The 26,481-nt window shown below is 44.9% G+C and overlaps 1 protein-coding gene and 1 long non-coding RNA gene across 5 annotated transcripts in view; one reads left to right on the plus strand and one right to left on the minus strand.

Annotated features, from left to right (window-relative positions):
• Positions 1–230: 230 nt before the first annotated feature.
• Positions 231–26,481, minus strand: part of LOC130362655 (cytochrome P450 1B1) — a 61,560-nt gene continuing 35,309 nt past the window's right edge. For all 3 annotated transcript variants that reach the window (XM_056567525.1, XM_056567526.1, XM_056567524.1), the window contains exon 3: positions 231–2,053. In XM_056567525.1, the coding sequence (XP_056423500.1) occupies positions 1,471–2,053 (583 nt within the window). In that variant the 3' untranslated portion in view covers positions 231–1,470. The remainder of the gene's footprint in view (positions 2,054–26,481) is intronic.
• LOC130362656 (uncharacterized) overlaps positions 18,421–26,481 on the plus strand; it is a 35,058-nt gene continuing 26,997 nt past the window's right edge. Inside the window, exon 1 of one of the 2 annotated variants that reach the window (XR_008891508.1) lies at positions 18,421–18,474. This is a non-coding gene — a long non-coding RNA (uncharacterized LOC130362656). Of the gene's footprint in view, positions 18,475–18,853; positions 18,935–26,481 lie in introns of those variants that run through there. The other variant, XR_008891509.1, reaches the window with a different exon arrangement.

Raw genomic sequence — 26,481 nt, forward strand, 5'->3', positions numbered from 1 at the left:
TGTGCAGCAGAAAAAGCTCCCAGGCAGTGAGCAGACTTTATAAAGGTGCATATAATGAAGAGAAAGGTGCGGAGCAACTCACCTGTTAAGTTGATGGCAGCAGGATACTTCACTTCATGTCCATTCAGTGAACAAGCAGGGAGGCGGCAGAGTGGTGCAGCATCACCATTAGCAAAATACATTTTCATTATAAACCAGTACTGGCTATACCATTCAAGGCAAGATTTGAATAGGACGCACAGTGGCAGTGCCGGATTTTATTTTCTCTTGTGGTCACAACACAGACTTTACAAAGGATTAACTCAAAAAGAACCTAATCCCTCTTTACTTGGTGGCAGGTACTCTTTAAGCCCCAAAGAAACGGAGCCCAACTCTGGTTATGATCATACATTTTGCAACAACTATAATGGAAATGGGTAAAACAAGAGTACATGCCAAGAACCCCCTAAAGAACTGACTGCCTAATATTGGCCAAGCCCAAGATTTACGTATGTTTCTTCCCTATTTAGGTTTTATTCAACTGGGGTTTTCTCACCAGATTTACTGATATAATGCCAAATAAACAAACAAACCCAAAGTAATTTGCCCTACCTTCACAGTTCTGTTGAATGTTTCTGACCACTTTTAGATTTTGAAACCCCCCCAGCATATTATCAATAACAAATCTGTTTAGTTTTGAGGTTTTTTTAAGCGTGTGTCTAAATTGTTTTGCAAAAGTCGAAACTAAACTGTCTGGATGGGAATAGTAAGTAACAATTTTAAATACTCTTGAATACAACAGACTTTTGACATGTTCCAGTAAGAACAAACTCTGACTCTTAATATTTGTTACAGGCAGAAGTTGCTAGTTTCAAGACATACGAACATAAAGAGAACTTAAAAGGGGTACTCCGTTGCTCAGCTTTTGGAACAAAATGTTCTGAATGCTTAGAGCCAGCGCCAGGAGCCAGTGACGTCATAGCCCCGTCCCCTCATGGTGTCACGCCCCACTCCCTCAATGCAAGTCTATGGGAGGAGGCATGCCAGCCGCGATGAGGGGGCGGGGCTTCTGGTAACCAGAAATCATCATTACAGTAGGTTTACACACAGGTTTTTTCTGGCCTTTTTTTTTTTGGATATCTGCCAATGCAGTTTTTTTTAGCCAAAGCCAGAAGTATATTCAAGAGGAAAAGAAAATCTAAAAAAGGAAAGACTTACACTTCTTCTTACTGGATCCACTTTTGACTTTGGCTCAAAAACCACAGTGGCATTTTTACAAAAAAACGCCAGAAAAAAACTTGTGTAGAAACCTAACCTTATGTGTAATGATAGGAAGATCTATGGCATTGCTGTAACATTGTTAAGATATATGTTGTGTATAGTTAAACACGTCCACTACTGTTCTGGAAAGGAATCAGAAATATAAGTGTCAATGCAGCATGTTGTTCCCAGTAATAATAAATCCCATGTCTGATGGACATCGCTATCATTTTACTCTTCTGTCATCAATTTTTGGACTGTACTATTAAGTAAGTCCATATTACCATCCCGGAGGCTCATCCTGAGGCTAAATGGCTTCGGTTTGATGCTCAATCCATATTCACATTGCAGGTTCAGACTTTCTCCTGGATTAGCAGTAAATGTACATTGATGAGCAAAGATGGATGCAAAGAGAAACAGCTGCATCTTTGATAGCTCTTCTCCTATACATCTTCTCTTACCGACGGAGAAGATCATCACCTTGCTCACCATGTCTTTATTGAGAAATCCCAAATCATCCAGGAATCTTGATGGGTCAAATTCTTCTGGGTTTGACCACTTCAGTGAATCATGATTGACTGACCACTGGTTGACAAATACCACAGTGTTTTTGGGAATATTGTAACCCATGAGGTTTGTGTCCTGTGTGGTTGCATGAGGAATGGTGACAGGAACAAAGCTACTAAAGCGCATTAATTCATGAAGAAACGCCATGATATACGGCAAACTGGACTGATCGTCTACACAGGGCAAGCGATCTCTTCCGATGACCTTATCCACTTCTTGTTGCATCTTCTTCTGAATTTCTGGGTACCTGGACAGGAGAATAGAAACACAGTTTATTAAATAGAAAGTTACAGACACAATGATACAGACAGATTCAAAATAAATAAGTTAAAATAAATAAAGGTTATGCACCTGACCAATCCCCTGCTTCTGCCATTGGGTCCCTGGTCTCTTCCTGGCCCTGTCTGACACAGTAAATGGCTGGAATTTCCCACTCAGCCAGTGACTGTCTGCAGCGGTGACTTACCTCCCAGCCCCTTCCTGTGTGTAGAGACCGGACCAGAAGGTGAAGATCAGCGGGAACTCTAAGCATGACCGACAGTGCAAGGGGATCAGTGGGGTGAGTAATTCAGTTTTTTGTTTTTTTGCAGGAGGTGTTTTGAATTTTCCATAGGAAAGTACCTTTCACTGATCATAAATTACAACTTTCAATATAACCCTTTAGTTGGCTTCTATGTAAAGTTGAAAACTTGAACATTCTTTTCCTGGCATCTGCCATTAGGAACAGATACAACACACATTAGAGCAATCAACTGACCTTAATCTAATGCGTATGTACAACTTAATCTAATGCATATGTACAACTTAATCTAATGCGTATGCATGTCCTTAGGCTATATGTAGGATTGCAGCTCAGTTCTATTAAAATGAATGAAAGCAAGTTGTAATACCGCACACAACCTGGGGACAGGGGTGGCATTGTTTCTGGAATAAATTATAGGATTTTTTTTTCTTTTTTAAACACCTTTTAAACTGTTACTACTACTTTTTATGTCTCAATACAGAAATTCTAGCCAAATGCAAAAAGAACAGATATCTCATGTAGAGTACCCATGATGTCATACAGAGGTGTGCCTCCGTCACCTCCAAACGAGGTATGGGGGGGGGGGGGGGTACAGACACCAATAGTTAGGAAAAAAAAGGAGATAAAACAGAATGTACCTTTCTTTACACCTATATCCACACTGTCTTGTACCTTATCCGAACAGTGGAAAAGGCCGGCAGAATCGCAGCAGCACACCTCCTCCTCACCCTGACCTGCACAACTGACGTACAGGGCTCCATGCTAGGAGCAGAGAGAAGGCGTTCACTGAGACTCTGCCGGCCTCTCCGACTCTTCAGCTTAAAGGGGTACTCCGGTGCAAAACATTTTTTTTTTTTTAAATCAACTGGTGCCAGAAAAGTTAAACAGATTTGTAAATTACTTCTATTTAAAAATCTTAATCCTTCCAGTACTTATCAGCTGCTGTATAATACAGAGGACGTTCATTTCTTTTGAAATTTATTTTCTGTCTGACCACAGTGCTTTCTGCTGACACCTCTGTCCATATCAGGAACTGTCGAGAGCAGGAGCAAATCCCCATAGCAAACCTGTCCTTCTCTGGACATTTCCTGACATGGACAGAGGTGTCAGCAGAGAGCACTGTGGTCAGACAGAAAAGAAATTCAAAAAGAAAAGAACTTCCTCTTTAGTATACAGCAGCTGATAAGTACTGGAAGGATTAAAATTTATAAACAGAAGTAATTTACAAATCTGTTTAACATTCTGGCACCAGTTGATTTAAAAAAAAAAAAAAAAAAGTATACTATATATATATATATATATATATATTTATTTTCCACTGGAGTACCAGTGCGAATACAAGACGAATATAGGTTTAGGTAATAAAGGTTCATTCTGTTTTATCTCCTTTTGCCTTAAAGGGGTACCCTGCCCCTAGACATCTTATCCCCTATCCAAAGGATAGGGGATAAGATGTCAGATCGCCGCGGTCCCACTGCTGGGGACCCCGAGGATCCCCGCTGCGGCACCGCGCTATCATTACAGCACAGAGTGAGTTTGCTCTGTCCGTAATGACGGGTGATACAGGGGACGGAGCAGCGTGACGTCATGGCTCCGCCCCTCGTGACATCACGGCCCGTCCCCTTAATGTAAGTCTATGGGAGGGGGCGTGATGACTGCCACACCACCTCCCATAGACTTGTATTGAAAGGGGCGGGCTGTGATGTCACGAGAGGCGGAGCTGTGACGTAACGATGCTCCGGCCCCTGTATCGCCCGTCATTACGCACAGAGCAAACTCACTCTGTGCTGTAATGATAGCGCGGTGCCGCAGCGGTGATCCCGGGGCTCCCCAGCAGCGGGACCGCGGCGATCTGACATCTTATCCCCTTAACCCCTTTAACTATTGGTGTCTGCACCTCCGTACCTTGTGTGGACAGCTACATTTTAATGGTGACATTTAACATAGATCCCTAAAAGTAAAAATATATAAATAAGGATATGACTTAATGGAAAAGCTCACCTTCCCCTTTCATTATAATTTATGATGGTGTTTGTACGCCACTTATCTTTTGAACTTATAACATGAAACAGAATGGTCGCGGCGCCGTGTTGTATAACGTGCATTTAGCATGGGAAATATTCGGCGTAGCTTATCTGTTTCACAAGGTGTGTGGCTGGATTTCTTTGAACAGAAAGACACAAATAAAGACTTGCTCAGGCAGACCAGAAGTCATTCAGCCTCTGGCAGTAAAAAATGCCACTTCCACTCTAAAGTCAACATAAAGCTGAGTACTACATGTGCTTGTGTCAAAGCACGCTTCCCGAGAGGGCGTGAAGTATACACAAGCTGTACAAAAAGGTCTACCCATTCTCCTTCACTGTCATGCAATCTCTAACAGAAAACAGCCATAGTCTAGAGCCAATGACTCTCCTCTCCCGATATGGAGACATATTATGTTATCACATCTACAAATCTCACAGATCTACCTAAACCATGACTTTTCTCACATTCTTCTCTTTCGAGTTTTTGCCTTCGAGGCTTAAATGTTGTATTTCAAGACTTATGTATAAAAAAAAACCTTGTATCCAGTCATTACTCCCACCAGTGATCTCAAATGGTGGCCCTCCAGATGTGGCAAAACTCCAACTCCCAGCATGCCCGGACAGCCATCGGCTGTCCGGGCATGCTGGGAGTGGAAGTTTTGCCACATCTGGAGGGCCACCGTTTGAGACCACTGACTCACACGATATTTACTTTGTACAAATAATTGCACTTTTTTTTTTCTCCTCCCGCTACTCCAGAATATCCACAACATGATTTAGCGGTAAGACAACAGGGGGGGAAAATAAATAAATAAATAAAGCTTAATTAAAAATAAAAATAAAAATTAACTTAGCTTAGACTAGACATTTTACAAATGCACCAGAATTTTAAGTAGTGCATTTTTAGACTGTGTAGTTTTAATTGCCACCATCTTTAATTTCACTTAGTGTTTGGTGCAATTTACGTGTATTTCTGGCACCTTTAACCCCTTCATGACCCAGCCCATTTTCACCTTCATGACCTGGGCATTTTTTGAAAATGTGACCACTGTCACTTTAAACATTAATAACTCTGGGATGCTTTTACTTATCATTCTGATTCCGAGATTGTTTTTTCGTGACATATTCTACTTTATGTTATCGGTAAAATTTCACTAATATTTGTATCCTTTCTTGGTAAAAAATCTAAAAATTTCATGAAAATTTTGAAAATTTAGCATTTTTCTAACTTTGAAAGTCTCTGCTTGAAAGGAAAATGGATATTCCAAATAAATTACATATTGATTCACATATACAATATGTCTACTTTGTGTTTGCATTAAAAATTGACAAGTTTTTACTTTTGGAAGACACCAGAGGGCTTCAAAGTTCCGCATCAATTTTCCAATTTTTCTCAAGATTTTCAAAATCGTAATTTTTCAGGGCCCAGTTCAGGTTGGAAGTGGATTTTAAGGATCTTCATATTAGAAATACCCCATAAATGACCCCATTATAAAAACTGCACCCCCCAAAGTATTCAAAATGACATTCAGTAAGTGTTTTAACCCTTTAGGTGTTTCACAGGAATAGCAGCAAAGTGAAGGAGAAAATTCTAAATCTTCATTTTTTACACTCGCATTTTCTTGTAGACCCAATTTTTTAATTTTTACAAGGGGTAAAAGGAGAAAAATCACCCTAAAATTGGTAACCCAATTTCTCTTGAGTAAGGAAATACCTCATATGTAAAGTGTTCGGCGGGCGCAGTAGAGGGCTCAGAAGGGAAGGAGCGACAATGGGATTTTGGAGAGTGAGTTTTTCTGAAAGGGTTTTTGGGGGGCATGTCCCATTTAGGAAGCCCCTATGGTGCCAGAACAGTGAACCCCCCCCCACATGTGACCCCATTTTGGAAACTATACCCCTCATGGAATTTAATAAGGGGTGCAGTGAGCATTTACACCCCATTGGCGTTTGACAGATATTTGAAACAGTGGACTGTGCAAATCAAAAATTTAATTTTTCATTTTCACAGACCACTGTTCCAAAAATCTGTCATACACCAGTGGGGTGTAAATGCTCACTGCACCCCTTATTACATTCCGTGAGGGGTGTAGTTTCCAAAATGGGGTCACATGTGGATATTTATTGTTTTGCGTTTGTCAGAACTGCTGTAACAATCAGCCACCCCTGTGCAAATCGCCTCAAATGTACATGGCGCACTCTCCCTTCTGGGCCTTGTTGTGCGCCCCCAGAGCACTTTGCGCCCACATATGGGGTATCTCCGTACTCAGGAGAAATTGCGTTACAAATTTAGAGGGTCTTTTTTCCCTTTTACCTCTTGTGAAAATGAAAAGTATAGGGCAACACCAGCATGTCAGTGTAAAAAATTTATTTTTTTACACTAACATGCTGGTGTAGACCCCAACTTCACCTTTTCATAAGGGGTTAAAGAAGAAAAGCCCCCCAAAATTTGTAAGGCAATTTCTCCCGAGTACGGCGATACCCCATATGTATCCCAAAACTGTTGCCCTGAAATACGACAGGGCTCCAAAGTGAGAGAGCGCCATGCGCATTTGAGGCCTGAATTAGGGATTTGCATAGGGGTGGACATAGGGGTATTCTATGCCAATGATTCCCAAACAGGGTGCCTCCAGCTGTTGCAAAACTCCCAGCATGCCTGGACAGTCAATGGCTGTTCGGCAATACTGGGAGTTATTATTTTGCAACAGCTGGAGGCTCCGTTTTGGAAACAGTAGCGTACCAGACGTTTTTCATTTTTTTGGGGGAGGGGGGCTGTGTAGGGGTATGTGTATATGTAGTGTTTTTTACTTTTTATTTTAGGTTAGTGTCAGTGTAGTGTAGTGCTTTTAGGGTACAGTCACATGGGCAGAGGTTCACAGCAAGTTTGCCGCTGGAAGTTTGAGCTGCAGTGCAAAATTTGCGCCATCTCAAACTTGCAGCACTCACTGTAAACCTCCGCCCATGTGAGTGTACCCTGTACATTCACATTGGGGGGAGGGGGCAAACATCCAGCTGTTGCAAACTCCGAGCATGCCCTTTGGCTGTCCGTGCATGCTGGGAGTTGTATTTTTGCAACAGCTGGAGGAACACTGGTTTGGAAACACTAAGTTAAGTAATAAACTTTCAAGTGTTTTGCAACCAAACTTAGTGTTTCCAAACCAGTGTGCCTCCAGCTGTTGCAAAACTACAACTCCCAGCATGCATGGTCTGTCAGTGCATGCTGGGAGTTATAGTTTTGCAACAATTGCAACAGCTGGAGGCACTGAGGTAGGAAACGGACAATCTTTCCCAACTAGTGTGCCTCCAGTTGTTGCAAAACTACAACTCCCAGCATGCCCAGACTGCCAAGGCATGCTGGAAGTTGTAGTTCAGCAATATCTGAAGGATCAGATGTTGCCGAACTACAACTTCCAGCATGCTTGGTCAGTCTGGGCATGCTGGGAGTTGTAGTTTTGCAACATCTGGAGGTCCACAGTTTGGAGACCACTGTATAATGGTCTCCAATCTGTGCTCTTCCAGATGTTAGAGAACTACAACTCCCAGCATGCCTGGACAGACTGAGCATGCTGAGATTTGTAGTTTTGCAACATCTGGAAGAGCACAGATTGGAGACCATTATACAGTGGTCTCCAAACTGAGGACCTCCAGATGTTGCAAAACTACAACTCCCAGCATGCCCAGAAAGCCAAAGGCTGTCTGGGCATGCTGGGAGTTGCAGTTTTGAAACTCTCAGAGGCAGAAGTGAGATCGCTTTACGGCGATCTCACTGCTGCCAATGAAGATGCCGCACTGCTGCTGGAAACTCACCTCCGGGACGCAGCGCAGCCAGGACCGCACGGAGGACACCAGGACCGCATGGAGGACGCCGGGACCGCTCGGGACACCGCTCCGACGGGTAAGTGACGCCGGGGGACGGGTCAGGGACACTTAGCAGAGCGGTGTGTGTCCCGATCCCCGTGATCGGAACTCACACACCGCGCTGCTAAGTATTCTGATAGCGAAACGCTGCTATCAGCTAGTCAGATTTGACCAGCTGATAGCAGCGATCGCTGGGGGGGTGGGGGACGAAACCCCCCGTGGTCGCACGGTAAGATGGCTGGCTATCAGTGATAGCCACCATCTTTCCGGGCGCTGCGGGATGCCGCGAGTAGCGGCAGTAATGTCCATGACGTACCTGTATGTCATGGGTCGGGAACACCTTGCCACCCATGACGTACAGGTATGTCATAGGTCGGGAAGGGGTTAAAAAGGGGTACACCGGTGGAAAAAACATTTTTTTTTTAATCAACTGGTGCCAGAAAGTTAAACAGATTTGTAAATTACTTTGATTTCACAATCTTTATCCTTCCAGTACTTATCTGCTGCTGTATGCTACAGAGGAAGTTCTTTTTTGAATTTCCTTTCTTTCTAATCACAGTGCTCTCTGCTGACACCTCTGTCCATGTCAGGAACTGTCCAGAGCAGGATAGGTTTGTTATGGGGGATTTGCTCCTGCTCTGGACAGCTACTTCCTATAATGAAAAATCTATAAAGTAGAAAACTATACTTCATAAATACAATCTATTGTTAGAACCGCAGCAACATAACTCACATATGAAATTGTTCACAAGCGTTATTTCACCTACACATGTCACTAAGCAATGCCTTATGTGGTGTCTGGGGTGTTGCAATGTTGAATAAAGGGTCTGGTGGCATTAACCCTTACTTGTCGTGACGCCAGAATGTAGTTTGCTTAGTATTAGAGATCCTGCCGCCAACCGGCCCACAAACGGCAGGGATAATAAACGGAATGTCCACAGCAGATTTTATGAGATAACTGGAAACATTTGCTTGAACCTTTATGCAACTGTCTTTACAATTGTACAGTTTCTCTTAAGGTAACCAGGATGCAGGTTCCTCACAGGCTTTGCTGGGACTAATAGTCTTTAGCTTTATGCAGGCCACTGTGCTACTAATTATAAGATTTGAGTGGAATAGTAGTCACACAGGATTTGTAGGTTGAGCTTTATAACTCACGGTTTTAGTGGCTGCTGGTTCTTTAGGCTTTGGCCCAGTTGAGATGAATGAAGATATGCTGATTGTGCTTACTTGATATTCCAGAACTAAAAGCAGGAACTAAGAGCAAGAGAGTGCAGGAACAAGAGAGAATTTAATTAATTCAGCCCCTTATATACAAGGGGGGCTGGAATAATCCCATTGGCTGCAAAGCCTGTAAGTTCTGAACCCAGAGAACTCTGGGTACATCACATGACATTACCACATGACCTCGGAAGGTCCTAAATATCTATAAAACCACTATCATATACCATGTGACTGTTACGCCGAGCGCTCCGGGTCCCCGCTCCTCCCCGGAGCGCTCGCTTCACTCTCCCCGCGGCAGCGCTCCGGTCACGTCCTCTGACCCGGGGCGCTGCGATTCCGCTGCCAGCCGGGATGCGATTCGCGATGCGGGTAGCGCCCGCTCGCGATGCGCACCCCGGCTCCCCTACCTGACTCGCTCTCCGTCTGTTCTGTCCCGGCGCGCGCGGCCCCGCTCCCTAGGGCGCGCGCGCGCCGGGTCTCTGCGATTTAAAGGGCCACTGCGCCGCTGATTGGCGCAGTGGTTCCAATCAGTGTGTTCACCTGTGCACTTCCCTATATCACCTCACTTCCCCTGCACTCCCTTGCCGGATCTTGTTGCCTTAGTGCCAGTGAAAGCGTTCCTTGTGTGTTCCTTGCCTGTGTTTCCAGACCTTCTGCCGTTGCCCCTGACTACGATCCTTGCTGCCTGCCCCGACCTTCTGCTACGTCCGACCTTGCTTTTGCCTACTCCCTTGTACCGCGCCTATCTTCAGCAGCCAGAGAGGTGAGCCGTTGCTAGTGGATACGACCTGGTCACTACCGCCGCAGCAAGACCATCCCGCTTTGCGGCGGGCTCTGGTGAAAACCAGTAGTGGCTTAGAACCGGTCCACTAGCACGGTCCACGCCAATCCCTCTCTGGCACAGAGGATCCACCACCTGCCAGCCGGCATCGTGACAGTAGATCCGGCCATGGATCCCGCTGAAGTTCCTCTGCCAGTTGTCGCTGACCTCACCACGGTGGTCGCCCAGCAGTCACAACAGATAGCGCAACAAGGCCAACAGCTGTCTCAACTGACCGTTATGCTACAACAGTTACTACCACAGCTTCAGCAGTCATCTCCTCCGCCAGCTCCTGCACCTCCTCCGCAGCGAGTGGCCGCTCCTGGGATACGCTTATCCTTGCCGGATAAATTTGATGGGGACTCTAAGTTTTGCCGTGGCTTTCTTTCCCAATGTTCCCTGCATCTGGAGATGATGTCGGACCTGTTTCCCACTGAAAGGTCTAAGGTGGCTTTCGTAGTCAGCCTTCTGTCCGGAAAAGCCCTGTCATGGGCCACACCGCTCTGGGACCGCAATGACCCCGTCACTGCCTCTGTACACTCCTTCTTCTCGGAAATCCGAAGTGTCTTTGAGGAACCTGCCCGAGCCTCTTCTGCTGAGACTGCCCTGTTGAACCTGGTCCAGGGTAATTCTTCCGTTGGCGAGTATGCCGTACAATTCCGTACTCTTGCTTCAGAATTGTCCTGGAATAATGAGGCCCTCTGCGCGACCTTCAAAAAAGGCCTATCCAGCAACATTAAAGATGTTCTGGCCGCACGAGAACTCCGCCAAGATATGGACTCTGTTCGCACGAGGCGTTTCTTCTCCTCGGCTCCTCTCTCCTCTGGTCCCCTGCAATCTGTTCCTGTGCCTCCCGCCGTGGAGGCTATGCAGGTCGACCGGTCTCGCCTGACACCTCAAGAGAGGACACGACGCCGTATGGAGAACCTCTGCCTGTACTGTGCTAGTACCGAACACTTCTTGAGAGATTGTCCTATCCGTCCTCCCCGCCTGGAAAGACGTACGCTGACTCCGCAAAAAGATGAGACAGTCCTTGATGTCTACTCTGCTTCTCCACGTCTTACTGTGCCTGTGCGAATGTCTGCCTCTGCCTTCTCCTTCTCTACAGTGGCCTTCTTGGACTCTGGATCTGCAGGAAATTTTATTTTGGCCTCTCTCGTCAACAGGTTCAACATCCCGGTGACCAGTCTCGCCAGACCCCTCTACATCAATTGTGTAAATAATGAAAGATTGGACTGTACCATACGTTTCCGCACGGAGCCCCTTCTTATGAGCATCGGATCTCATCATGAGAGGATTGAACTTTTGGTCCTCCCCAATTGCACCTCGGAAATTCTCCTTGGACTTCCCTGGCTTCAACTTCATTCCCCTACCCTGGATTGGTCCACTGGGGAGATCAAGAGTTGGGGGTCCTCTTGTTCCAAGAACTGTCTAAAACCGGTTCCCAGTAACCCTTGCCGTAACTCTGTGGTTCCTCCAGTAACCGGTCTCCCTAAGGCCTATATGGACTTCGCGGATGTTTTCTGCAAAAAACAAGCTGAGACTCTACCTCCTCACAGGCCTTATGATTGCCCTATCGACCTCCTCCCGGGCACTACTCCACCCCGGGGCAGAATTTATCCTCTCTCTGCCCCAGAGACTCTTGCCATGTCCGAATACGTCCAGGAGAATCTAAAAAAGGGCTTTATCCGTAAATCCTCCTCTCCTGCCGGAGCCGGATTTTTCTTTGTGTCCAAAAAAGATGGCTCCCTACGTCCATGCATTGACTACCGCGGTCTTAATAAAATCACGGTTAAGAACCGCTACCCCTTACCCCTCATCTCTGAACTCTTTGATCGCCTCCAAGGTGCCCACATCTTCACTAAATTGGACTTAAGAGGCGCCTATAACCTCATCCGCATCAGAGAGGGGGACGAGTGGAAAACGGCATTTAACACCAGAGATGGACACTTTGAGTATCTGGTCATGCCCTTTGGACTGTGCAACGCCCCTGCCGTCTTCCAAGACTTTGTCAATGAAATTTTTCGTGATCTGTTATACTCCTGTGTTGTTGTATATCTGGACGATATCCTAATTTTTTCTGCCAATCTAGAAGAACACCGCCAGCATGTCCGTATGGTTCTTCAGAGACTTCGTGACAACCAACTCTATGCCAAAATTGAGAAATGTCTGTTTGAATGCCAATCTCTTCCTTTTCTAGGATATTTGGTCTCTGGCCAGGGACTACAGATGGATCCAGACAAACTCTCTGCCGTCTTAGATTGGCCACGCCCCTCCGGACTCCGTGCTATCCAACGCTTTTTGGGGTTCGCCAATTATTACAGGCAATTTATTCCACATTTTTCTACCATTGTGGCTCCTATCGTGGCTTTAACCAAAAAAAATGCTGATCCCAAGTCCTGGCCCCCTCAAGCAGAAGACGCCTTTAAACGACTCAAGTCTGCCTTTTCTTCGGCTCCCGTCCTCTCCAGACCTGACCCTTCCAAACCCTTCCTATTGGAGGTTGATGCCTCCTCAGTGGGAGCTGGAGCTGTTCTTCTACAAAAAAATTCTTCCGGGCATGCTGTCACTTGTGGTTTTTTCTCTAGGACCTTCTCTCCAGCGGAGAGGAACTACTCCATCGGGGATCGAGAGCTTCTAGCCATTAAATTAGCACTTGAGGAATGGAGGCATCTGCTGGAGGGATCAAGTTCTCCTGTTATTATCTACACCGACCACAAGAACCTCTCCTACCTCCAGTCTGCCCAACGGCTGAATCCTCGCCAGGCCCGGTGGTCTCTGTTCTTTGCCCGATTTAATTTTGAGATTCACTTTCGTCCTGCCGATAAGAACATTAGGGCCGATGCTCTCTCTCGTTCCTCGGATGCCTCAGAAGTTGAACTCTCTCCGCAACACATCATTCCACCTGACTGCCTGATCTCCACTTCTCCTGCCTCCATCAGGCAGACTCCTCCAGGAAAGACCTTTGTTTCTCCTCGCCAACGCCTCGGAATCCTCAAATGGGGTCACTCCTCCCATCTCGCAGGTCATGCGGGTATCAAGAAATCTGTGCAACTCATCTCCCGCTTCTATTGGTGGCCGACTCTGGAGACGGATGTTGTGGACTTTGTGCGAGCCTGCACTATCTGTGCCCGGGATAAGACTCCTCGCCAGAAGCCCGCTGGTTTTCTTCATCCTCTGCCTGTCCCCGAACAGCCTTGGTCTCTGATTGGTATGGATTTTATTACTGATTTACCCCCTTCCCGTGGCAACACTGTTATTTGGGTGGTCGTTGATCGATTCTCCAAAATGGCACATTTCATCCCTCTTCCTGGTCTTCCTTCTGCGCCTCAGTTGGCTAAACAATTTTTTGTACACATTTTTCGTCTTCACGGGTTGCCTACGCAGATTGTCTCGGATAGAGGCGTCCAATTCGTGTCTAAATTCTGGAGGGCTCTCTGTAAACAACTCAAGATTAAATTAAATTTTTCTTCTGCATATCATCCCCAGTCCAATGGACAAGTAGAAAGGATTAACCAGATCTTGGGTGATTATTTGCGACATTTTGTTTCCTCCCGCCAGGATGACTGGGCAGATCTCCTCCCATGGGCCGAATTCTCGTATAACTTCAGGGTCTCTGAGTCTTCCTCCAAATCCCCATTTTTCGTGGTGTACGGCCGTCACCCTCTTCCCCCCCTCCCTACTCCCTTGCCCTCTGGTCTGCCCGCTGTGGATGAAATTTCTCGTGACCTTTCCATCATATGGAGAGAGACCCAAAATTCTCTCTTACAGGCTTCATCACGCATGAAGAAGTTCGCGGATAAGAAAAGAAGAGCTCCCCCCGTTTTTTCCCCTGGAGACAAGGTATGGCTCTCCGCTAAATATGTCCGCTTCCGTGTCCCTAGCTACAAGTTGGGACCACGCTATCTTGGTCCTTTCAAAATTTTGTGTCAAATTAATCCTGTCTCTTATAAACTTCTTCTTCCTCCCTCTCTTCGTATCCCTAATGCCTTTCACGTCTCTCTTCTCAAACCACTCATCCTCAACCGTTTTTCTCCCAAATCTGTTCCTCCCACTCCTGTTTCCGGCTCCTCGGACATCTTCTCGGTCAAAGAAATTTTAGCTGCCAAAAAGGTCAGAGGGAAAAATTTTTTTTTAGTGGACTGGGAGGGTTGTGGTCCTGAAGAGAGATCCTGGGAACCTGAGGACAACATCCTAGACAAAAGTCTGCTCCTCAGGTTCTCAGGCTCTAAGAAGAGGGGGAGACCCAAGGGGGGGGGTACTGTTACGCCGAGCGCTCCGGGTCCCCGCTCCTCCCCGGAGCGCTCGCTTCACTCTCCCCGCGGCAGCGCTCCGGTCACGTCCTCTGACCCGGGGCGCTGCGATTCCGCTGCCAGCCGGGATGCGATTCGCGATGCGGGTAGCGCCCGCTCGCGATGCGCACCCCGGCTCCCCTACCTGACTCGCTCTCCGTCTGTTCTGTCCCGGCGCGCGCGGCCCCGCTCCCTAGGGCGCGCGCGCGCCGGGTCTCTGCGATTTAAAGGGCCACTGCGCCGCTGATTGGCGCAGTGGTTCCAATCAGTGTGTTCACCTGTGCACTTCCCTATATCACCTCACTTCCCCTGCACTCCCTTGCCGGATCTTGTTGCCTTAGTGCCAGTGAAAGCGTTCCTTGTGTGTTCCTTGCCTGTGTTTCCAGACCTTCTGCCGTTGCCCCTGACTACGATCCTTGCTGCCTGCCCCGACCTTCTGCTACGTCCGACCTTGCTTTTGCCTACTCCCTTGTACCGCGCCTATCTTCAGCAGCCAGAGAGGTGAGCCGTTGCTAGTGGATACGACCTGGTCACTACCGCCGCAGCAAGACCATCCCGCTTTGCGGCGGGCTCTGGTGAAAACCAGTAGTGGCTTAGAACCGGTCCACTAGCACGGTCCACGCCAATCCCTCTCTGGCACAGAGGATCCACCACCTGCCAGCCGGCATCGTGACAGTGACCAGGGTAGGTCCTATACATTTGTACACTATACAAAAATACATTTCTATGAGGCGACCGAGGGGCAAGCCCTGCAGGAGAGCCCTGTAGAATGGAGGGACTCTAGCTGAGGGACTCTAGACAGGAACAGGACCAGGTCCTGTACCGGGACACCACACTTCGATATAGGAAGATAGTCATTTTAATCAATGTAGATTGCAATATCAATACAAGATTCTAAATGATTATGTAAGTCAAATGTGTATATCAATGATGGGTCCTCATTACTATAACACGTCACATCCTTATTAGTTAACAATACTAGAAGGTAACATGGGGACTGCAGGGATTCAACAAAAAGGTCAAGTCGGAATTCCTTTGTTCCATATAAGCAGGAATTTGTTTCCATATCTATAGACTATAATATGATGGACCAGGACCTGGCACTGCATCAATATACCAGAATTACTGATGGGGAATCTTGATATATGTTTTGTCCAAATGCTATCATTGCATTTCTTACATAACCTCTGCAGGTTACCGATGCATCCAGATTATACTGTTTTCTAGCCCCTATATACTGATTATGTTTTATGATGATAATATTATTATTGAACAATACTGAGCTTTATATTGGCAAATAGGTGACTTATTAAATTAATGCTTCCCAGGGTGAAAGCATTATGATAACGCCCAGTCTGCAGTGAACTGTTTAGCCTTGGATACGGCTCCTGGCACCTTTCCCAGACTTTAGCGTTATTTAATATAATACTGGAAGAACAATCCCATTTAGTCTGCCACAAGTATATAACCAACAATTCTGAAGGCTGTGTTTTGCAATGCTTATCTCAAAGGGGGACAGCGAGCCCTGAACTATCCAAACCCACTGTCCCTAAGTACTTGGGAGATCTGCCATAAATGGTGGTCCCCAACTGAACGATGGTCCCTACAGTGATTAAAGGAGTACTCCGCCGATGTGACCCCCGGCGATCACCTCAGTCATCTGGTGCATGGAGTGAACTTTGCTACCCTCGTACCGCCAAGCCCCCTCCCATAGACTTGCATTAAGGAGGGTTGCGTGATGTCGCAGGGGGCGTGGCCGTGATATCAAGAGCCTCATGCCACACCCGGCGTTCTAAAAAAATAAAAATAAATAAATGCCGGGTGCTGCAGGGAGATCGCGAGGAGTCCCAGCAGTGGGACCCCCATGATCAGACTTCTTATCCCCTATCCCTTTTGATAGGGGATAAGATGTCTAGGGGCGGAGTACCCCTTTAAGTGCACAGGGAGGAAAAGAAGAGATAGTCAACAAACCAGAGTCAGACTGGGGTAAGGACCAGAGGGCAACATCAGAAAACCGAGTCCAAGTACAATACCAGAAGTCAAGTGGGTCACATAAGGAGATCACGTGTGGTCCAAATTACAACCCAGAGTGATGGTCAAAAGGAAAATGGCAGAAGGTCAGAAGTCCAGGAAAAACACAAAAAAGAAGGCTCTAACGTTGTGCGCATACAGCTAAAAGTGGCGCTCTTTCGTTTGGGGATCTGGAAATCCGGATCCACATTAGAAAGTGAGTGCCAGATTGGCCCCCTTTCTTGCGCCCAATGCGTAAGGTAAGGTAGCCACTGCTAGCAGCTAAGACCATCCCTTGCAGTGGGCTCTAGTAAAAACCTAGGGATACCTTTATATTCTGCCAGCCAGAGTAGTGTTGTTATCCACTTGTCTCTATTTAAGTTGCATGTATACCATGTTCCTAGGGCCTTCAATTGTTTAGGAAACTGCAGCACAGCTGAATTCAAATGCTGTGTTATAGTTCCCTGCACCTTCATTGGCCAGACTGGATCTCCATCAGCCAAGAAGTCATAGCATATTCTAGCGATAAGGATTTATTTATTCCCATTATTTTAAGAACCCTGCATTATAATAGGTCACATTTACCAAGCATAATGTGATTAGTACAACATGCTTTAAAAAAGGTATAAGTAATGTGTGGAATACGTACGCCATTTTAATCTTGTACTGTAACATGCATTATAGAACAGAAAAATTTTATTAAAAAATGGGTAATCCCCTAAACATCTTATCCCCTATCCAAAAGGATAGGAGATAAGATGTCCGATTGCTCTGCTTGTGATGTCATGGCCACGCCCCCTCAATGCAAGTCTATGGGAGGGGGCGTGATGGCTGTCACGCCCCCTCCCATAGACTTGCATTGAGGGGGGCGTGGCAGTGACATCACAAGCGGGACGTGACTGTGACATCACAAGCCTCCGCCCTGCATTGCCAGTCATCCAGCACGGAGGGAAGTTTGCTCCATGCACTGGATGTCCTGGGTGGCGCAGCCGAGATTGCGGCGGTCTCTAGCAGTGGGACCCCTGCGATCAGACATCTCCTTTGGATAGGGGATAAAATATCTAGGGGCAGAGTACCCCTTTAAAGGGATGCAACTAAACAACTTGAAAAGTATTATGTACTTAATACTAACTTAAATTTGGCCAATAGCATGAATTTGTGCAATTATTGTTCATGTTCTTTCTTTGAAGTATTGGTAAAGGTGATAAAAGTGCTCCAATATCTTTGAAAACTAGTGCAGACCAGAAGTGAAGTCCATGCTATGAAAAATCCTAAATTCAGAAAAGCAGCTGTCCTCTATGGACAATCCCTTCTTGTTAGAGAGGTTCCCTGATCATGGAACATCTTCTAGCTAGGACACCTAGTTGAAAGCTGTAACCTGGCCGCGCCACCCCACACTGAAAACTAAGTAGTGCATGTGGCTTATAGACATTGTGGTGAGCTTGGGGGATGAAGGGTGAACAGGGGTGTTGCAGAGTAGTGTTGCAGGGTGTAGCATTAACCCTTGATTGTTGTGACGCCAGGGTGAGGGCTTCCTCTAGATATATATGTCCTACGATAGGGAGGAATAAAGGATTGTCCACCGCCCGAATTGTAATTAACTTTACTGCAGATTTTATGCAGGATGAATAACAAACAGTCTTTACAGAGGACCGGGAGTTAGGTTCCTCACAGGTTGGCTGAGACTTTGTAGTAAATAGGCTTTGATTCTTTTTGTACTCTGTGTTGGAGATTTATCAAAAGCTGTGCAGAGGAAAAGTTGCTGAGTTGCCCATAGCAACCAATCAGATCACTTCTTTCATTTTTCACAGGCCTTCATAAAAATGAAAGCAGCAAGCTGATTGGTTGCTATGGGCAACTGGGCAAGTTTTCCTCTGCACAGGTTTTGATAAATCTCCCCCTGTTCCACTGAATTTAGGGGTATGTTTAGGTTCAGTAGTCACGTAGGATTGATGGGATTTGAGCTGGATTGACTCACGGTTTAACAAGGTGCTGATGTGGAAGGCTTCAGGCCTAGATTGTCTTGTCACTGCGATAACAGATCTGCTTACTTTGAGATCCCAAGGGAAAGAGAAAGCGATTATTGGAAACAGCGCCCTTATATACAGAAGGGGCAGGATCAAAGCTTATTGGTCCCCAAACCTGTCAGTCCTAGCACAAAGCATTATGGTTACATCACATGACCCAAAGGTCCTTAAACCTTAGCATAACACAATTATTAGTTATCACATGACCTGAGGTCCTGTACATTAATTACACTATACTAAGATATATTAAATATATATATTTTTAATGACATTAAGAGGCGACTAGGGGGTTAACCCACCAAGAAATCCCTACCAGCATGGAGGAACTCTGACTGTGGGGACTGACGACAAAGGTACGGGACCGAGTCCAGTACTGGGACAGCACAACATTGATGGGCTCTCTGTATAATGTATGGATGCACCATTTCTTTCAGTTTAACTTTCTGCCACCAGTTAATAAAAAATAAATAAATAAATAAATAAAAGTACCCCTTTAAGCAGTGTACATCAGGCTCCGCTTAACGTAAGTGCTGGGATATGTCCACACATGATTACAAATATTAAGTAGCAACTTCAATATGGTACAACCATATACCGTATTTTTCGTCGTAGAAGACACTTTTTCTGGGGGGGGGGGGGGGGGGAGTTGGTGCGTCTTATACGGCAAATACCGCGGTGGTCCCTGCGGCCATCAACGGCCAGGACCCGAGGCTAATACAGGACATCGCGGTGATGCCCTGTATTAACCCTTCAGACTCAGCGATCAAAGCTGATTGCCGCGTCTGAAGCAAAAGTGGCACTAACCCGCCTGCTCAGTCGGGCTGTTAGGGACCGCCGGGGTGAAATCGCGGCGTCCTGAACAGCTTACAGGACACCGGGAGGGACCTTACCTGCCTCCTCGGTGTCTGCTCCATGCCGGGATCCCCTGCATGGCCGGCGCTCCCCTTCGTCGTCATCACGTCGTTGCGCGTGATGGCGGCGACGGAGAGCGAGGATACCGGGCAATAGAGACGTTCGGGAGCAACGGGGACACGGAGACAGCAATGGAGGGCGACATCCAGGGCAGCGGTGACGAGTCCGGAGCGGCGGGGACACGTGAGTACTACTTCCTATACCAGAGGTCTTCAACCTGCGGACCTCCAGATGTTGCAAAACTACAATTGAAGATCACTGTCCTACGATTGAAGATCACTGTCCTATACTTTACATTGTATTTGGCGCAGAATATTTTTTTTCCAGATTTTCCCCCTTTACAATTGGGAGCGTCTTATGTTCCGATGCGTCTTACAGGGCGAAAAATACGGTATATAGTACTAGCTATCTTTTTATATACACAACTTGATTTTATAGATTGGTTGCCTCTGTCATAATAAGGAATCGGTATTATCTGGTACGGTTGATATCTGGTCACTTTGAATGTCCAGAGTTGTGATGTTGCCCCATTATGTGTAAAGCCTATATCCCACTGTACGCCTGCTGAGAAAACCCCCTTCATTGATGCTGGAATCAGAACAGATACAACAGTGGAACGGATGACTGGATACTGGACGGACAGCACATCCAACATCCCAAGCCTGGATTATGTGTTCTGGCTGTTCAGTACAGTATGTACAATGTCCTTCGTACATTACTGAATAGATGCTTTAGCAGAAAGAACTTTTTGCCTCCGTAGTACCACATGATTGACCTTTACATAGTGATAATAAAAAGCTTGGAAAAACATAAAACAATGAAATATGTGTAATCTTAATCATCTCTATTGGATTTCTCATCCAGGGTCATTTTAATTAAAGGGGTCATTTATCAAAGTAACCAGACACCGGAGCATTTACTTGTTGAACATTCCAGTTGGTTTTTTGGTTGATTTACGGCCATAAGGAGGTAGCAGTTAAACTTTCTGCCTGATGACCATATCTACTGTGCCAGTGCCCTCCTATTACCCTCAAAACTAAAGAGTATTTACCTCCATTTTCTCATTTGTAAAGTAATACTTTTGGCTGACCACATACAGCATATATGTTGCTGATGGGCCCAAAGAGCCACTGTGACTGGATTTGGTCCATTTTCTAACATATGCCATAACTCTGGTGCTGCAGTTCGCTGTATTATGCCCTATCATAGTGTGATGTTAGAACATTACTGTCATGCCAGTCCCCAGCATGTTTCGCCATAATAACGGCGTTATCAAGAAGCAATTTATGGCAATGTCTCATCAAGAGGCAATTTATGGTAAAGGCCATTGCCATATATTGCCTCTTGATGATGCCGTTATTACGGCGAAACATGTTGGGGAATGGCGTGACTGTAAAGTTTTAACACCACACTGTGATAGGGCATAATACGGTGAACTGCCGCAGTGGAGTTATTGCATAACAGGGAAGTTACCCTGTATCTGATATAGCTACTATTACACAGTTCCCATCACAATATTATATATTTTAAGTGTCTTTCAGGATTGATTTTTCTATTTAAAAAGGGGTACTCCTGTGGAAAACCATTTTTTTTTTTTAAATTAACTGGTTCCAGAAAGTTAAACAGATTTGTAAATTACTTCTATTTAAAAATCTTAATCCTTCTAGTATTTATCAGTTGCTGTATGCTCCACAGAAAGTTTTTTTCTTTTTGAATTTCTCTTCTGTCTGACCACAGTGCTCTCTGCTGACACCTCTGTCCATATCAGGAACTGTCCAGAGCAGGATAGGTTTGCTATGGGGATTTGCTCTTGCTCTGGACAGTTCCTGACATGTCAGCAAAGAGCATTGTGGTCAGACAGAAAAAAAAAATTCAAAAAGAAAAGAACTTCCTCTGGAGCATACAGCAGCTGATAAATACTAGAAGGATTAAAACATTTTTAATTGAAGTAATTTACAAATCTTTGCCCTTTCTGGCACCAGTTGATTTAAAAAAAAAAAAAAAAAAAAACGTTTTCTACTGGAGTACCCCTTTAATGATTGTAATAAAAGTTATTTTAGGAGTAGGATTAGAGGGTTGTTCGTGACTCTGGGCTTCAGCCCTGGTGTTTTTTTTTGTTTTTTTTTGTTTAAAGCACCAATTCGATACAGTGTTTTGTCATTCTTATTTGAAATATATAAATTAATAAATAAATAATAAACAAATAAAATGTACATATAATATTGCTGAGTTAAGTAGCTCAGTAGCTAGAATTATTGTTTTGTAGTGTTAGAGACCTTGGTTCTACATGGAGTTTGCGCTGTATGTTTGCCGCGTTTGCATAGGTTTCTACCGAATACTCAATTTCAGATAAAATGGCTACAGTCTATTAAATGGGTACTCCGGTGGAATATTTTTTTTTTTGTTTTAAATCAACTGATGCCAGAAAGTTAAATTACTTCTATAAAAAACAAAAATCTAAATCCTTCCAGTACTTATTAGTGGCTGTATGCTGCAGAAGAAAGTCTTTTCATTTTTAATTAATTTTCTGTCACAACCACAGTGCTCTCTGCTGACACCTCTGCCCATTTTAGTAACTGTCCAGAGTAGGAGCAAATCCCCATAACAAACATATGCTGCTCTGGACAGTTCCTAAAATGGACAGAGGTGTCAGCAGAGAGCACCATTGTCTTGACAGAAAAGAAATCCCAAAAGAAAAGAATTTCCTCTGTAGTATACAGATGCTAATAATTACTGGAAGGATTAAGAATTTTTAATAGAAGTAATTTATAAATCTGTTTAACCCCTTAAGGACCCAGGGTTTTTCCGTTTTTGCATTTTCGTTTTTTCCTCCTTGCCTTTAAAAGATCATAACTCTTTCAATTTTGCACCTAAAAATCCATATGATAGCTTATTTTTTGCGCCACCAATTCTACTTTGCAATGACATCAGTCATTTTGCCCAAAAATCTACGGCGAAACGGAAAAAAAAATCATTGTAAGACAAAATTGAAAAAAAAAGCTTTTTTTGTAACTTTTGGGGGCTTCCGTTTCTACATAGTAAATTTTTCGGTAAAAATGACACCTTATCTTTATTCTGTAGGTCCATATGGTTAAAATGATACCCAACTTATATAGGTTTCAATTTTGTCGGACTTCTGGAAAAAATCATAACTACATGCAAGAAAATGTATACGTTTAAAATTGTCCTCTTCTAACCCCTATAACTTTTTTATTTTTCCGTGTATGGGGCGGTATGAGGACTCGTTTTTTGCGCCGTGATCTGAAGTTTTTAACGGTATCATTTTTGCATTGATAGGACTTATTGATTGATTTTTTTTTGCGCGCACGCCATTGACCGTGCGGTTTAATTAACTATATATTTTTATAATTCGGACATTTCGGCACGCGGCGATACCACATATGTTTATGTTTAATTTTTATTTACACAGTTTTTTTTTTTTTTATGGGAAAAGGGGGGTGATTCAAACTATTAATAGGGGAGGGGTTAAATGATCTTTATTCACTTTTTTTTTCCACTTTTTTTTTGCAGTGTTATTGCTCCCATAGGGACCTATAACACTGCACACACTGATCTTTATCATTGATCACTGGTTTCTCATAAGAAACCAGTGATCAACGATTCTGCCGCATGACTGCTCATGCCTGGATCTCAGGCACTGAGCAGTCATTCGGCGATCGGACAGCGAGGAGGCAGGTAGGACCATCCTGCTGTCCTGTAAGCGATTTAGCCGCGGCTATCCCGAACAGCCCACTGAGCTATACGGCATAATTTCACTTTCACTTTAGACGCAGCGTTCAAAGTTGAAAAAGGGTTAACAACGGCCGGGACCCGTGGCTAATAGTGCGCGGCATTGATCGCGGTGTCGCGCACTATTAGCCACGGGTCCCGGCTGTTGTTAGAGGCCGGGCCCGACCCGTCGTGGCCCTGCGTTATAGATCGGGAGCGGACACATGACGTTCCGGTACGTCATGTGTCCTTAAGGAGTTAAAGGGGTATTCCACGATTTTTTTTTTTATTTGACTATACTACAGGGGCTGTAAAGTTAGTGTAGTTCATAATATAGTGTCTGTACCTGTGTGTGACGGTTTTCTCACAATTCTTCTGTGATTTTCACCCCAATATTTATTTTTACCAGCATACAAAATGACTGTTGTCTCAGATTTTTCCCAGCTTGCAATGCGGGCGAGACCTGACTCACTAGTCAGCTGATGACAGGGAGCCTGTCTGCTTCAATGGGTGGAGGGATCAATCTGCAACTAACGCAACAGCTGTAGGCACCCTGATTGAAAACCACAGGTCTTTGAATGGATGCAACTCATTTATGTTTCAATGGGTGGGTGGCTGATGTGTGGGAGGGAGGAAAAGGGAATTATGGGATTTGTAGTCAAAAAAAGAAAAGTCGAACAGGAAATACCAGTTCACAAACAGCTAGCCACAGTGTTAAGGTTATCTCATGACATAGCTATTTATCCCAAGACAAGCGCAGACTCCTTCCTAAGCATGTCCATTACTGTCTGCCAGGTACGTACTAAAATCACCTTATGGTGGAGAACCCCTTTAACTTTCTGGCACCAGTTGATTTAAAAGAATTCCATCAGAGTACCCCTTTGAGTCAATGCAGTTTTAAACTGTACATTTTTGCTGGGTTTCATTCAATGGAATTCCCTGTAGGTTGTCAGTAACTAGAAGGTTAGTTAATATTTTACTGACATAGAATTATCACATTTGTTTCTTCAATGAACTGCAGTTAAGGGAGTTTTGATAAAGACCTTTTTTTCTGCCGGCTTAAATATATTGAATACATTGTGTAAGCACAGTAAGTGGACGCAATAACAATGATTTATTGATAACACTGAAACATGCTGTATACACACACTATTCTGGATGGGCCATAAACACAGCTATTTTATAGTCCTCTACACAGTGGGTTCAGGGGAAAAGATGAATACTGGGAGAGTCACAAAGATTATATACGGACTGTCTGCTGGCTGGTAAGTGCTCAATATAATATATCTAAAGCTCAGTTGGAGAACAGCCGAGACCTAATACATTATAATTATTTAACATTCCTTATTCTAGACTGTGTCCACAGTTCATATTTTCCACTGTTATATAGTGAACCAACACACACAAAAAAAAGGAGTTGTCCATCAAAAGGTACGGTGCAAAAACAGATCTTTATTATTGTAGGATCAACAAAAATACATCAAGAAACAGACGCATTTTGGATCAGCAATGATCCTTAGTCATGGGAAGTCTGTACAGACAGGCCGTGACTAAGTATCATTGCTTGATGTATTTCTGTTGATCCTACAATAATAAAGATCCAGGTTTGCACTGTACCTTTTGCTGGACAACAACTTGTTGCATTTGCTGTTTGGGGAAGGGAACGCTACCACCCCGTCTGTGCACAAGTATTGCCAAGGTGGAGGACGGAGCGGTTTGCTTTATGCTATTGCACAAAAAACTAAATGCCACAGCAGTTAATGGGGTTTTTTGGGAATAGCAAAAAACAAACAAAAAAAACACAGAGCTTTGGTATTGCAGCTCAGTTTCATTTAAAGGGGTACTCCCCCCACAGGCACGTTATGTGTCCCACCGTGATCTCCGGCAGCACCCATTTCACACCCAGCATTCTAAACAGTATGTTTAGAACACTGTAGTTTCTGCGGCCAGAGGCATGACGTCACGCCACGCACCCTTGTGCTGTCACACCACGCCCCCTCCATTCATGTCTATGGGTGCTGCATGGAGATTGCGATCAGACATCTAATCCCCTATCCTTTTGTGATAGCCTGGGGGAGTTGGGTGTAGGGAGAGTAGCTGTGCAATTACTAAGGGTGCTTGCTTAACCCTTTCTATTTATGACGCCAGGGTGAGGGCTATTCTCTGTATGCTTGTCCTACCGCCACCCTTCCCAAGAGCAATAGGGAGATAGGAAATAATTGATTGTCCACAACCGGAGGTTTGCAGAAACTTGTCGGAACTTTTACTGAAGATGTTAGGCAATAAAGAACAGGAACAGTCCATACAAAAGAGTCTATTAGAGCTTGACAAGTGGTTGGGACCTTGTGAGTCTATTGCGCTAAGGAAGGTAATTGTTGCGGTGATACACTGAATTTAGGGGTTTAGATTCGGTCCAGTAATCATGCTAGCTTTAGCGGGGATTAAGATGTTAACTCACGGTTTAGTTTAGGCTGAGGCCGGCAGGTTTCTGGCCTAGCTTGTCTTTGAAAGTTGCGCAGATCCGTCCTACTAGTCCGCTAGCAACCCAAGAGAGCGATCATTGGCTAGAGCTCCCTTATATGGGCAGGGGCTGGACTATAGCTCACTGGTCCATAGCAACTGTCAATCTTCTGTCCATAGAGTTATGGGTAATCATGTGACCCAAGGACCTCCAACATACCATAGAGGGATTAACATGGTCACATGACCAAAGGTCCTGCGACACTAACAAGGCAAATATACTAACATACACTATATTAAATATACACATTACTAAATATATACATAATAGCATTATGAAATTAGAGAAGGAGGAGGCGACTAGGGGCTGTCCCACCTGGGGGACCCTACCTGAACCTACTAACTCTGACTTTGGGGACCACCATACAAGGTACGGTATGCAATACGGTACCGGGACACCACACTTTGGTAAGGGGATAAGATGTCTGTGGGCAGAGTACCCCTTTAAGTCAGTGTTCTCCAAACAGTGTGCCTATAGCTGTTGCAAAACTACAACTCCCAGCATGCCCGGACAGCCAAAGGCTGTCCGGGCATGCTGGGAGTTGTGGTTTTGCAACAGCTGGAGACAGTGTTTGGAAAATACTAATATATGTGAATTGAGCCAAATTGTAATACCACACACAACCTGAGGACAGGTGTGGTGCTGTTTTTAGAATAAATTAACACTGTTTTTTTCTATTCCTGGATAACCCCTTTAATATGGGGGGTTTCCAGTTTTATGTTGATTACTAATAGACTT

The sequence above is a fragment of the Hyla sarda genome, chromosome 3 (genome assembly GCF_029499605.1).
Source record: "Hyla sarda isolate aHylSar1 chromosome 3, aHylSar1.hap1, whole genome shotgun sequence".
NCBI lineage: Eukaryota > Metazoa > Chordata > Amphibia > Anura > Hylidae > Hyla > Hyla sarda.